The sequence below is a fragment of the Calonectris borealis genome, chromosome 2 (genome assembly GCF_964195595.1).
Source record: "Calonectris borealis chromosome 2, bCalBor7.hap1.2, whole genome shotgun sequence".
Classification (NCBI taxonomy): Eukaryota; Metazoa; Chordata; class Aves; order Procellariiformes; family Procellariidae; genus Calonectris; species Calonectris borealis.
In genome coordinates, this window is record NC_134313.1 from 81,014,352 (window position 1) to 81,026,669 (window position 12,318).

At 34.6% G+C, this 12,318-nt stretch overlaps 2 protein-coding genes across 10 annotated transcripts in view; one reads left to right on the plus strand and one right to left on the minus strand.

Annotated features, from left to right (window-relative positions):
• DAP (death associated protein) overlaps positions 1–12,318 on the minus strand; it is a 305,538-nt gene that overhangs the window by 88,853 nt on the left and 204,367 nt on the right. The gene's annotated exons all lie outside the window — the stretch shown is intronic.
• The window catches only part of MARCHF6 (membrane associated ring-CH-type finger 6), a 57,448-nt gene that overhangs the window by 41,764 nt on the left and 3,366 nt on the right, over positions 1–12,318 (plus strand). For 6 of the 9 annotated variants that reach the window (XM_075142446.1, XM_075142453.1, XM_075142450.1 and 3 more), the window contains 6 exons: positions 2,529–2,598; positions 3,764–3,960; positions 5,364–5,498; positions 7,524–7,613; positions 9,062–9,194; positions 10,182–10,317. In XM_075142446.1, the coding sequence (XP_074998547.1) occupies positions 2,529–2,598; positions 3,764–3,960; positions 5,364–5,498; positions 7,524–7,613; positions 9,062–9,194; positions 10,182–10,317 (761 nt within the window). The remainder of the gene's footprint in view (positions 1–2,528; positions 2,599–3,763; positions 3,961–5,363; positions 5,499–7,523; positions 7,614–9,061; positions 9,195–10,181; positions 10,318–12,318) is intronic. The other 3 variants (XM_075142448.1, XM_075142449.1, XM_075142455.1) reach the window with 1 other exon arrangement.

A 12,318-nucleotide genomic window follows, 5' to 3' on the forward strand; every position in this document is an offset into this window, starting at 1 on the left:
TTGTTTTCATCAAGAGATATGACAAGCACTTGCACAACCTCAAACACATGGTAGCTCACTGATACAATTCTATGTCCCTGGTTCCACTTGTTTGAAATATTTAAATAATTAATCATTCAGGATCACTGTAGGTGCTTCCGTTGTGATTTTTGGTATATTGACCTTGGTTCTACTTGGATAAGTTCATCTTACAAAAAATGTGTGTCCCGCACAGATTTTCACTATGGAACAACACTGTATTTAAATACTTTCTCAATTTGGATTTTAAGCATTTGAGAAGAAAAAAAACAGTGTAAACATCTGATCTTTTCTATGCTTTCACTAATTTTTTTCATTTTAACCAAATTGTAAGAACCTAGAAGAAGGTGGTTTATATTCAGGTTTTATTATGTATGAATGTTTTCCACTAGAACTCACCTATCTTGTCCATATGGATCAAGCAAGCAACAAGAACTGATCGTTCATGTTACTTCAGTTACAAATAAGCATGTAAAACTATGGGTTTGATTGTTTTATTTATTTATTTATTTAAGTACATACTGTTAATCGCAAACAAAATAAAAAGATCAGGTTTTTTGGTTGGTTTTTTTTTTTTTTTTTTAATTATTCTCCATAAAAGCCTATCATCAGTTTTATCAGGCAATCTAGATAAGTCTTCCAACTCGTTCCTTTTTTAAACAAAGCTTCTCTTACGGGGACCTCCAAAGCCTCTCCAGAACAAATGCTGATGTGTAGAATTCATTGAATTTTTCCGCTACTGCCTTGTCTTTCTTTATCCTTCCTTTCATAATCCATAGTTGTCAGCAGAGCCTGCAAACTCTCTGGCAAGCTTTCTTCTGAGGATTTTTAGATTTCATTACTTTATTGTTGATCCTTTAAAAAAAAAACTACCTATAAAAATAAATTTATCATTGCTTTTCATAGACTTGGTATATTATTTCTAAAATCCCTTTTGGCTTGTCCTACTATAGTTTTGAATTTCACTTACCAAAGTTCATTCATTTTCTGTTTGGTCCCCCCCCCCCCGGGATTTATTTCCAGCTTCTGGAAATATCTTCTGGAAGCCTTTTTATTTTACTGTTTACTGTGACAACTTTGGAGAGACTTTTTTTTTTTAAAGTCTTATGATCACTAGTGTGAGTTTGTGCCAAACCTTCACTTCAGTATATATAAATGCATCTCGTGGGAGCATTTTTCCTTTTGACTACTATTTTCAAGATTCTTTTATTAAATATCTTCATTTTAGCTAGTTTGCTTTTTTTGAAATATTAATATTGTGGTGGATTTTGGAGAGAGGAGGACTGTCCTTGCAACATCTTTGAGTCTGAATATATTGTGGTCATTGTCAGTGCTTCTTCTGTGATACGAGTGACTAGCTGCCTGTGCATTGTTTAGGTCAAGTCAAGAGTTACTCTTCCTCTTGTACGTTGTTTTGCTTACTGATCCAAGAAGCAGTCGTGTATGGCTTTTAAAAGCTTCATATCAGCTTTAGTCCTCCATATGTTGTTTATTCCCACACGGACTGACTTTTCCCCAGCATTCCCTAAATAACTATTTAGACAGTATTGATCCCAAGCAAGTCACACCATGTATTCCTCACCATTGAGAAGTTTTTTTGTCTGCAGTCCAGTTGTCAGCTACTCCGGTTTTCTTCTTTCTGCCATTTGGGATCCCTAACCCTAAAGAGAGTATTCTGTGTGAAAAAGGGTATGTGGCTGTCACCTGGCAAGTAATTGGGTATTGTGGAATCATCCCTCTTCATGCAGGCTAATGTCTACAAAATCACAAGATTTTCCTTCCTTTAAGCAGTGCTGAAGATCCTAACCTAGAGGTGACTGATCTACGTAGTCCCCGAAAGTCTCATCAAGGAAAATGTGTGTTACAGATTTAACTTTCTCTTAGTAATCTGTTATGATAAGGTGTTAGTTTTCCCATAGTGAGCTTGCTTATTGGGTGGCTTTGATGATTAGTGAAGCAGAACTTCATAGCACATGGTGCTTGAGACATTCAAATATTTAAAGAGTCAAGTATATGAGAATTCTCTGATAAGATGTAAACCTGCCTAAGGAGTCACCAGCTTTGCTGTCAGCTGCTGGTCACATAAACCTGAGGGCATCTGGAAGAACTTTCTCAGCAAGGTTTTCCTTATTATAAAACCACTGTCTTGCTTATCTGGCATACAGAGCTAGAAGCCTTTCAAGGTTAATTGAGAGTCACTGTGCTGGTCTGCAGAAATAAAGAGATTATTAACATAACAAAGAACTTCAGTCATTCTGGATTCAAACGTTAATTTTTACTGTTGTGACAACTGATGCGAACTCTTAAAAGAAATACACAACACCGTAGGTGTGCTGCATGTACTGTGGATAGGTTTCTTATTGCTGATTTATTTATACAGTGAAACATCAGATGGTATTTGAACATTCTAGTTTAGCTGCCTTTCTAGGATGATACATCTTTTTATATGTTTTTTTGGCTTTCGTTAAGTAACTTTCTTATAAACTGTTTCTTTCCTTTTCCTCTTTCAGATATTTCTTTTGATTGTTTTCATGTGCATAACATTACTGATTGCTAGTCTTATCTGCCTTACCTTACCAGGTAAGTCTGTTATTGTAAAACCGCGATCAAAAACGACTGAGCATGTTGCCATGCTCAACAATGGCAGATGTTTTGAAACCATTGTTTAAAGTTAAAAGGAGAAAACATGGAAAACTGTCTCATTTTTAATTGTACATCAAGTTGTAATAGTCTAAAACCTAAATGATAGAGATAATACCTGTATTTAAATGACAGAGATTGGTATTTCCTTTGTTTTGTTGTAGAATAATTTTAAGGGCAGGACTTCCAGTGCAGAGAGAATCTCTGTAGTAGTATAGAGAAAAAGAGAATTGATACCCTTCCACCTGCTTTACCATTTAGAGAAGGAAAACATATAAGTTGTTACCAGGTCTTCTACAGTATCTTCTTTAATTAAATATTCTGAAGGCGTCATCGTGACAGGGCACTAGGAGACTTTGAAGTGATATACATGCCACTTCCCAAATATATATGAATAAGTACTTTGACCAAATCAAAAGCATTTTGTACGTTTTTTTAATAATTTGGAACAAATTAAGACATATAAACTCATTTGAATTTTATAACCTGGCTACTGTAGTACCATGTCATTTTTACCTCCTTGTATTGATTTTAAAGTCAATAATGTGTTGAGATCAGAGTTATTAATTTTGTTATGATTTTAATATTAGTACATAAAATAATTCCTCTATAATACTAGTGAATAGAAACACTATTAAAAAATGAAATGTAGCAAATGAGTGTCCCATTTTTATCGGGGAGCTTCAGAAGCCCCATCAGTAAGTCTTAAAAAATTGTATGAGGCTGTGAAATAACCTAAACATAGCTCGTAAGATTTAAGTTCAAGCTTATGCACTAATCTATTATTGCCTTCTCTATACTGCTGAAGATTAGTGTTTCGCCTGTCATTACTACAGTATTCAGTGCTTTGTTTTGCTGTAGTTCAGATCACATTGCTGGTGTAATGAAATTTTAGGAAAAAAAAAAATTCTACATATGTATCTGTCATCATCTACGTAACTATTTACATAGTGCTTCACACATTCATGCCTTATGGGTATAGTACCAAAATACTGTTTTATGCTGAATACTATCTGTGCATTGATATTTAACAATAAATTTGATAAGTATTTTTTTAATAGGCATCCTTCCTTAATACATCAAAAAGCATTACTCTATTTAACAGTGTTTGTGTTTTCAGTATTTGCTGGCCGATGGTTAATGTCATTTTGGACGGGGACTGCCAAAATCCATGAACTGTACACAGCTGCTTGTGGTCTTTATGTCTGTTGGCTAACTATCCGAGCAGTGACAGTGCTGGTCGCCTGGATGCCACAGGGTCGTAGAGTTATTTTTCAGAAGGTCAAAGAATGGTCTCTCATGGTGAGTCTTGAGAAAAATTTTTACTGAATTATTGAAAAAGTAGCTAACAAAACTTGTTGTTTCATTTTTGCTTGCAGGTTTTACTCTGTAATGTATACTACATTTTCCTTTTGAGACCATTTTGAAGCATTTGCAGCTTACATTCCCATTGCATAGGGAAACTATTTTTACAGTTGGAATTCATTTAGCACAATGTTAAGCAATAAGTGTAAATAGGTTGCGTATATATGTTTATATATACGTGTATGCTTTTCTGTTTTCCTTTAAAAGTGAATATGTTGCATTATATTATCCCATATGTCATGTGTCCTCAAATACATTTACGTTTTCACATATACCTGGAAGCTTAACTATTACTCAGTTAGCAACATTATCAAATAAAAAAAACTGGTAAAGCTGATAGATAATAATGAACGTGTCTCTACAAAGTAGCTTGATGCATATTTTCAGAAAGATCTTTATGATTTGTCAGATCTTTGTGTTGTTTAAATTAATATTTTTGAAGAAAATACCCTTTTTTATTACCAGGAGTTCAGATTCTCACCATGGCAACAAATTTATATCCTACCTTTTTATCTTGGTTTTGGTTTTGAGGATTTCTGTAGTAGATTTCTTGCCTAAGTATAGTAATTTTAAGCATTCATAGCATAAACGGTATCTTGTGGTGGACATGCTTGTGTGCTTATTGGACTATTACAGACAGAAGAGCAGTGTAAGTATGTATTTCATGTATTACCATGTTTCCCAAATATCTCATCCATCATTTTCATTTAGGAAACCTTAAGCTTGTTTAAGAAAATTCAAAATTAACATGTAATGCTCTACTTGTCCTTTATCCCTTCTCCTGATCATGTTAATTAAGTCAGACTAGTTTTGTATCTGATTTTTGGATGATGCATGTAAATTAACAGAATTCTAGACTAAAGAAAGATTCAAGCATGGTATTCTAACTGAGTCTTTCATTTTTAAGTCAGAAATATTCCATAATGAGTGAATTTTTAAGGTTTGGTTTTCACTGGAGAAAAATACGCAGTTTTGGAAAGATTCTTCTCTGATTTTCCAACATACAAGAATACTCAATGTAATGAAGTGCCATTGGATAGTATTCTCTACTGATAACAGTCAAAGGTGGTTTTATGGTTTAAAACTATACGGACACCAGTAGGCACAGTCAGGCCTTTTTCTGGAGGGGGCATGGAATAGGACCCAATCTTGAAAACTTGCATTGCAAAACTATGTATGTAATAAAAATTATTTCTAGGGGTATATGTATGAATTAAAGGTCTGTGTAGTGTTGTTTTTCTCTCCGGCTTTATCTGTTTGTGTAGTTTAAATTACATTTTGAAGTTTAAACAAAAATAATCCTCTGATAAACATATTAATTACATGTCTTGGGTTTTTAGATAATGAAGACATTAATAGTGGCTATACTGCTAGCTGGTGTGGTTCCACTTTTGCTTGGTCTTCTGTTCGAACTGGTCATCGTTGCACCTTTGAGAGTTCCTTTGGATCAAACACCTCTCTTCTATCCTTGGCAGGTCAGTTGCTCCCATTCTTCTTCTGCTGTTCATACATTTCTTTACTTAGAAGTAAGGGGTATGGAGTTCTTGTTTCACGTTGATTCGGTGCTTCAGAGCATTTCCCATAAGTATGTTTCTATGTGACAGAGAAAAGACAGCCAGTCTGGATGCGAGGATTATTTAAACCAAAAGGATACGGTTAGGAATTTTAAGTATGAAAAGCTGAACTTTGTGGGATGACATCAGAGGATCTTTGCATTTCAGTAATCAGATAGACACTTTTTTTCAGTAGCATAATTGTAAAATTAAGTACAGAAGTTAGTATAGCTGTATGTACCTATGCACAGACATACATATTCTGTCTGACCTTTCTGGAAAGTTTTCTGCGTAGTTATGCAGCAAGAGGTTCAGCTGACCTTTTTTTCCCTACAAGGTTTTAATTCAGTGATGATACACACTATGAATGAAATTTTGATATGCTTTAGGATCATTCTGGGTTTAGATTGAGATGTCAAATCATTAATGCAAGATTCTGCAGTAGTAGTGTTTTGTTTTTCTTCAGTCAAAACTGCAAAGGTTTCTCCTGCAAGTTGGTAGAAAAATGAAGATACAGTGGATTGAGTGACAAATGCTTGCATCACCTAGGCTGAATTATGAAGGAACTTGTAACTCAAAGAAACCCTAACTGAGGGAATCATAACTCAAAATATCTAGAATGCATATTACTAAATAACAAGAAAGGATAGTGATTTTTCTAAGCTGTTCACAAACAACGTTTCATTTACTTTCAGTATTCAAATGTTTGAAAGCCATAATACAAAGAAGAATTTGACTGCTAATTTAAATATTCCATTATTTTATAATACAAGTATACTTTGGAGGTATCTGTATAAGTAAATGACTAATAAGTCAGGACATCGTATGATTGCAGTGGTAGATCATGGTTTCCAAACAAATTTTTGGAAAGAATTTGTGATGCTAGAGATTCTAAAAATTCTTAATTTTTGCATGTTAGTTCTTTGAAAGTTTGTGATTAAATATACTGAAAGATTTTATTTTCATGTGGCAGAGCTTCCTCAAAATATCAGATTAGAGGGATTTTTCAAAAAAAAGATAACAGACATACAAAGGTTACATGCTTGAGCAAACACGAAGCAACACTGACTTTTTTTGTAATAAGCTTTTTAATGGTTGAATGTATCTGGGGTAATAGACGTTAACAAAAGCTGTCTTTTTAAATAATTGGTTACAGAAAATATATTTCCCCAGCAGTTTAAGTAAGTTAATTAAGCTATGGTGTCTTTAAGTTTTACCAGTTCTGTAGTTGTTTATTCTACCTTGTCAACCTGTACTTTGCATTCTATTTTTGGTGGTTTTTATTGAAGAATCTCTTACAAATATCTGTAATCCAGAAAGGATTGGCTCATGCACAGTGTTTACTAGAAGCCTGTAGTTATATTGTGTTCTTTTAATTCCATGCCATAATAATTGCGGTATAAAGCATAAATTTTCCTTTGAATATATGATGTTCTCTTGTGACAAGCATTGCCTTGCTTTGTTTAGCTTTTCTCACATCAGGTAGGGTTTTGTGAACAATTAAAATTTAAAAGAAGCAAAAACCCCTTGTTTCCTGACTTGTGTGAGCATCTTTGCATCTTGTTTCTCTTCTTTTTTTAAAGGAATCAAAATAACTTATTTCTAGGTAAATGTTAGTGATATTAATTAGCTTGTACCAGCATGTTAGTCTGTTGTTTTAAGCGTGTAATGCTTTTATTTTGTATTTGCCTTTGATTTAATAGTAGTAGCTGATTTTCCTGGTTCCAGAGAGCTTAGTATTTTACAGATGTCAGTTAAGCTTGAGAGCATCCTCTTTTTCTTAGGAGTTTGCAGAAGATGTCACATCTTGTAAATGATGTCGCATGTAAATAGAAAAGTAATTGTCTTTTCACTTATAAGTAATATTAACAAGTTCCTCTAAAAGCTTTTGGTTGTCAAACTATTTAAAAATATGTTAATGCTAACAGTACATTTTTACAAAATTAGGACTGGGCTCTTGGAGTTCTGCATGCCAAAATAATTGCTGCCATAACACTGATGGGTCCCCAGTGGTGGCTGAAAACTGTTATTGAACAGGTAGGAAAAAATTGTCCATGTGAATTATCTGTATAATACATTTTGAATGTTTTTTGAATGCATGAGTCAGAAAACGGAGTTACTGTTGTAGTAATGGAGTAAATTGAGTAATTGAGTAAAACTCTACTAGTCTTGTAGAATCCTTTTAAATTGTATAGCCTAATCCATTAAGGTACACTTAACAATGAAAATAAATAAACCTCAGAAATCTGAAATCAAGAAAATGCTGCGTATACGTATATGAAATTTTATTAGGTTTGTATTAAAGTGAGAAACATCAGTATTTCTTCAGATGAATTCTCATGCGTCCAAATACTGGATATTATTTATGTCCACCACTCAAGAACAGAGAATTTCTGCCTTTTCCAGAGCTGTAGAAATTCCCTCATTCATAGATGAGTGCATGTGAAAGACAGCATTTCCATTCCCCTTTGATTATTAAGCAAGACAGAACAGTTTCTTTGAGCAGTTCTGAGTCACACAGCCTGATGCTTTCTTTGGCAGAAGTATTTTTTTCTTTGTTAAAACCTTTAAGTTCTACACTTGTCGTCTCAATGAAGTATCTCAGTTGTTTGTCAGAAAGTAACTTTTCAGCCCTGCGCTATATGTAATGGCTATGGTGCATGTCCTGACCTCTGTACAAAAGGTGCCTCTCCTGATTAAGTCTAGCACGTAGTCCCGGTTGTTAAATCATTTACTGATCACTTCAGGTGTCGCACTGGAGAAATGTAGTCTTAGTTCTGTGAGTACCTTTTGATGCATACCATGGCTCTTCCTTCCATTTTGAATGCTCTCCCTGGCCCTGTTTGTTATGCACATACTCTCCTGAGCCATCCTTAGAAATGGTTACATCCAGGCTGTGGGACAGAGGCCATCATCTAGCTGTATGCGGAAGCCATTTGAAATCGGTCTTTTCCCGTGATTAGTCTAGTCATGTTGAGACCTTAGCTCCTCAAGAATTGTAGAGGCCCTGTCTTCAGGCACAGACTCCACATGCAGAGGCTCTGGTCTGCCCAACCAAGTACAAAATAAGATCCTTTTCTGCCTGTGTTACCAAATTTAATAGATCTGCTCTATTAGCATACACAAGATCCTCTTTCAGCAAGTTAACAGCACAAAGCGATGCCAGGTCACCTACAAAACTACCATCCACAGGTCTATTTAATGATCTTTCAGCTGATCTTTTGCACTCCTGCAACCAAATCGCAATACTATTCCAGATTAAATTGCTCTCCTGGGCACTATTTAAATTATTTCCTGGAACCCTCATGATGTAGATTGGCACAGAGTTTTTCCTGCTTCGACTGTGGCCATCATGGTTTTCTTCAAGTTGGGAACACCTGTTTACTCTCACAAGGAGAATTGTGTAAAACCTTGTAATTATTACTGTAAGCGCAAAGCATGGCTTTCTTGATTGATCCATTCTACTTCTAACTTGTTCTTTTTAGGTATATGCAAATGGGATTCGTAACATTGATTTACACTTCATAATCCGTAAACTGGCAGCACCTGTAATCTCTGTTCTGTTGCTTTCCCTGTGTGTACCATACATCATAGCTTCTGGTGTTGTTCCTTTATTAGGTATGTATACATTCAGAGTACCTGTTTACCATCTGATGGTTTATGCAATGTAAATATATCTGTGGAAATAAAACTTGAAGCTCTAGGTTATTAAAAAACCAACCAAACAAACAAACAAAAAAACCCAACAAAACCCCCCACTATTCTGCCGGCAAATGTAAATGCTTAAAGATTGCTGTGTCATCTTAAAAGTTTGGGGGTTTTTGAGAAATACAATAGTTTATTAAAAAGCCAGTCAGAATAATGTAAGTGCGGAATACATCAAGAGTATGGGACTGCATAATCACTAACAGCAGAAGTGTAGGTATCTAGCTAGTTTGGGAAAGGGATGATTAATTCATTTCTTCTTTGGACAATCAACCTTTAATTTTAGTCTCTCTTTAAGAGCTGTACTGAGCTGAGGACATCTTTTCTGACTTGTCAGATGCTAAAGGAAGCTTAGAACAGGTGAAAATATTGGTTTTGTTTTGAGGTTTTCATTCAGTATTAGAATAAAATGTAAGTTGTAAATACAGTTTATGAGGAGATAGGAAAGTGAAAAAAATAATTGAGGGAAATAATTTTATTAGAAGCAGGGTAGATGTGCTTTTTCATCAACAGTTGTCTGTTGCTAGTTCTGATGTTAACAACATGTTCAAGAAGTCCCATTTTATTCTTCAACCTCTCACTTGAATGCAGACTTTTATAGTGTCAACTTTTTTCAGATACAAAGTATACAGAAGTAAATAAGCAAGAAGAGCTGATAAGCCCAATTTTTTTACTGTGGATTTTCACTGTGTTAATGGAAAACTTTCAGCTTTAATGCTTCAGATGAAAAAGCAGCTGTCATGTTGGATCTCTGAGATAAATGGATGTGTTATTTATTTCACAGCCCTTCTACTGAAGTTAGTATAACAAAATATACAGTATAACAAAAAGTATAGAAGCAGGTACAGCAGCAGCAATGTGTGTTACTTTAGCAATGTTAGATTCTGTCTTGTTTTGTAGGAGTTACCGCTGAAATGCAAAACCTAGTTCAGCGACGGATTTATCCTTTTCTGCTTATGGTGGTGGTTTTGATGGGAATTCTTTCCTTCCAAGTCCGCCAGTTCAAGCGCCTTTATGAACATATTAAAAATGACAAGTGAGTATCTAGTGTGGGTTTTTTAATTTTTCCACTTTAAATTGTGATAACAATTTCAGATTGAGTTCAGGTGTTGTAGATACTTAGGGCTAAAATGCATTTTTAAGAAGCTTTCTAAACAAAAGACCCTCTGAGGCAGACCTAAACTGTTCTTGGCAAACGTTTTATCTGTGGTTCAGGCAGATAAACACAGGAATAGACTGTCTTTATAAATGGAAGACACTCCCCTATAACTAACTTGAATATATTTTACCACAAATGAAGCTGATTGCTTGTTTGTCTCCCCCTCTGTAGTCTTGAAGGACAAGTGAATAATTACGACATATCTGGAAGTAAAATCATGTCTCAATCTGCTGTTATAAAACCATTTCTCCAACCTTTTCTGCATAACTGTTTTTCTTATTCTTTCTACTCGTTAGTCCAATTAACCTGTTAAAGAATGTTCCATTGATTTGATAGAGTTTATCCTTACCAAATTTTGTACTGTTTTCTGATGTTTTCAGTAATTATAACTCTGTATCAGAAGAATTACTCAGATGCCTGATAAAATATTAATTTTCCCAGTGTTTTTTCTCGTTATCTTGCTTAGTTTCTAAGGGTTTTTTTGTGTTATCCTTATTACCTTATTTTTTTGTGTTACCCTAATTACTTTGTGTTGGTTATTTAGAAAAATAAGTTTTAGACCCCAGCAACAAGTCTTCCTAGGCTTCTTTTGTATTGAAAAGGAATAAATGAGTTTGTTGTGTTCATGTCCTGAGTTACCGTATAATGGTTTTGCTTTCCACTGACTACAAAAGGAGTCAAACCTAAAATAAACTTCTTTGAATCTTAGATGTTAGGAAGTGACTGATATACTACGTGTTTGGTGTAAATGTGAAATTAATAGTATCTAGAAATATTAAGAGAGTTGTAACTAAAATTCAACTCTCAGCAGACCAATTTATATTTTAGCACCTCTTATTTGATTAGCTGATTTAAATCCTGTTCATCACCTGCTTTCATAACATTGTTCTGTAGTATTTGGCCTACTGTAGTATGTACAGCTGGTATTTGTATTTACAAATGGGTTTTGAGCTAAATGTTAGTATTTTTCAGGCAAAATGCATATTGACTTGCAACTTGCATTAATGTTACAAGTTGCTTTCTTGTGAAAATAAGGCATGTAAACAGTATACAAAGCTGTGAAAATACACCTAAATTACCTTGATATTAAATTAACTTATTAAATGTTTTAACCATCCTTGTAGACAAGAAGTTTGTACAACTTAAGTTAATCATCTCATTTCAGGAAGTAAGCAAACATACTCATGCTAGCCAGTAGAGGTTTATGGTTTAGAAATAGGCTTAATTAAATCTTTCATGTAACACATTTCAAAAGCATATACAAGTTTTTGTGATATTCTACAATGTACAAAAAATATGTGATGGCTGTTTGGTGATGGTACCATGAGAAAAGGAGGGACGGTGAAAAAGTTTCTAAAGGAAATGGCAGATTTCAGGGGAAGAATTTATAGGCGCATGTGGCTCTTCTACATGTAGAACCAGCATACAAGTAGGAAGCACGAAAAGGCGTTTAGATGGCAAAAAGTAGGAGTGTGAAACAATGATACAGAGGAAGTAAGGAATAATGTGAAAGGTTGGAAAACTGCCAAGCTGATGAGATGGTGAGATGTTGAAACAGAACTTAAATAAAGGAATCTCGCAGCCCTTAGGCTTGACATGGAGTAGCATTAGAATGTTTTCTCTCCCTTTAAGAAAGATTGAGCTGCAGTAAAAGTTCTTCCTTCACAATATTTATTTTTTTCAACCAGGGTGTTTTTCATTGGATATATGAGCTTGAGCCTCTCTTACCCAATGCATGTTCTGCATTGTGGCAGATTCTTTTTTGAACTTAGTGCTCATTAGCACTCTCATTTGGTTTTATATCTGAGTTGTTCCAGACGTTCAAGTGGCAGTGGCTCAAACAGACACGGTGAAGATGCTCTTAAAAGTATCATCCAG